General features: G+C 47.1%; 1 protein-coding gene across 1 annotated transcript in view; it reads right to left on the reverse strand.

Moving 5' to 3' along the window:
• The window catches only part of LOC105516295 (V-type proton ATPase 116 kDa subunit a), a 19,893-nt gene that overhangs the window by 13,981 nt on the left and 4,121 nt on the right, over nt 1-1,791 (reverse strand). Inside the window, exons 2-5 of the mRNA XM_011948429.1 lie at nt 1,469-1,619; nt 1,067-1,203; nt 608-795; nt 420-510 (exon numbers count right to left, since the gene is read on the reverse strand). Coding sequence (XP_011803819.1) covers nt 420-510; nt 608-795; nt 1,067-1,203; nt 1,469-1,589 — 537 coding nt within the window. The 5' untranslated portion in view covers nt 1,590-1,619. The remainder of the gene's footprint in view (nt 1-419; nt 511-607; nt 796-1,066; nt 1,204-1,468; nt 1,620-1,791) is intronic.

A 1,791-nucleotide genomic window follows, 5' to 3' on the forward strand; every position in this document is an offset into this window, starting at 1 on the left:
ACAACTACCCCAGTAAGCTCTACAATAAGCTTACACTTCCTTTCAGCTCTAACATTCCATACTACTTTCCAGATCAAGGGTTTTTAAAAGTTCACATATACAAGGAAGAAATGTAGGAAATGGCACACATTTCGGGGCTACTGAAGTGCCATTTTTCGCCAGAGGAAAATAGGTAGGACACATGACAGAACGCAGTCCTGGCTCTCTGAGGACTTCCTCTGACCTCACCTTCCCAAACCAAGGGACCCCAGCTCCTGGCCTCCCCACCCAATGTCCAGGACTGGGATGCACAGGGGCTAATGAGCACTTCCCCATCGGTGCAGCGTGAACCCTGCTGAAGTCTAGAGAACCTCGTGGCGCCCGAAGCTACGTGGCACCACAGAACGCCCAGAAACAATGACAGAGTGCGGTGCACTCACAGGATCAATGCCAAGGGGATAAGGGCCTCGGAACACTCCAGGAACGCTTGGATCCAACTGCAAAATGCTGTTGTGCCTGACGACGCTGTCGCTGTAACAAAAAGCAGAGTGAGGAGGCTGACCAGGGAGGAGGAAGGTCTAGGAAACATGCTTCCCACCCAGAGCATCACCAACTATGGAACACTTACTTCCAAAGCACCATCTTCTTATGTTCTGCGGGGGGGTGGCTGGAGGTGTACATGGCAGACACGTTCCACCCGGAGCCGAACAGGTTGACTGACTTTGAGAAACAGTCATTGTAGATGAGGCCGGTGTACACCGAGAATAGCCCCATCAGCAGGAGGATGTACCGGCCATTAAAAAACATCCTCATGATCTGTGAAGAGCAAGGCGGGAGGATCAGAATATGGTTACTGGAGGGTGTCCATGTGACAGCTGTCGCTGTGGGAACCACCCGCAGCACTCCTCCCGCAGCTTCTCGGAAAACAGCCTGGCCCCGCAGACATCCCTGTCAGCCACAGCTGACAGGTCACACACACCTGCCCAGTGCAGCCACAGCCTACAGCGAACATCTAAGAGGTGTGTCTCTTTTGGTCACTGCTAATGCCACTCAACCAGTATATGAGCTGGAGTGTTTATATTTTTACCTCTTGCGACTGATTTAGTCTGGGATGATTTTCATTTAACACCAACAAAAGGGCAAATAAAAACATCACAAAGCCATGTCCGAAGTCTCCAAACATCACAGCAAATAAAAACGGGAAGGTGATGATGGTAAAGAGAGCTGCAGAAAAAAGGGAAAGAGATTTCTGATTCACAGCAAATATGGAAAATTTGAGTTCATTCAAACACAATGATACACAACGATCTGGACTTTCTCCACAATTCCCAAGATAGAATTGTGTGGTTACATTTAAAACCTTATAGTTTTAAATAAGATAGCAAAAAAGTAGCGATCAGCCTCTTTTTCCAAATATCTATTCCATTCTTAGAGCAAGAATGCAGTAATGCCATTGGAAATATGGGTATTTACGAATCAGACTTCCAACCTGGATTGACTTCTCTGTAGCTTCCTACTCCATAGGCATCCACGATGTTCTGAAATCCCTCGGTGAACTTGTTGGTGCGGATCCGAGTGGGGGGTGTTTCTTTTGTGGGGATTATGTTCATGAAGGAGGGGATTGTAGCACCACTCTCTCTCTTCCACACAAACAAGGAAAGGAAAAAAATTACTATCCAAGAAGAAAATTACTATCCATATTCAACAAATCTGGGTTACTGCTTTGTTTTTTGTTTTTATTTTTGAGACGGAGTTTCGCTCTTGTTGCCCAGGCTGGAGTGCAATGGTACAATCTTGGCTCACCGCAACCTC

This window comes from Colobus angolensis, unplaced genomic scaffold (genome assembly GCF_000951035.1).
Source record: "Colobus angolensis palliatus isolate OR3802 unplaced genomic scaffold, Cang.pa_1.0 Scaffold28, whole genome shotgun sequence".
NCBI classification, from domain to species: domain Eukaryota; kingdom Metazoa; phylum Chordata; class Mammalia; order Primates; family Cercopithecidae; genus Colobus; species Colobus angolensis.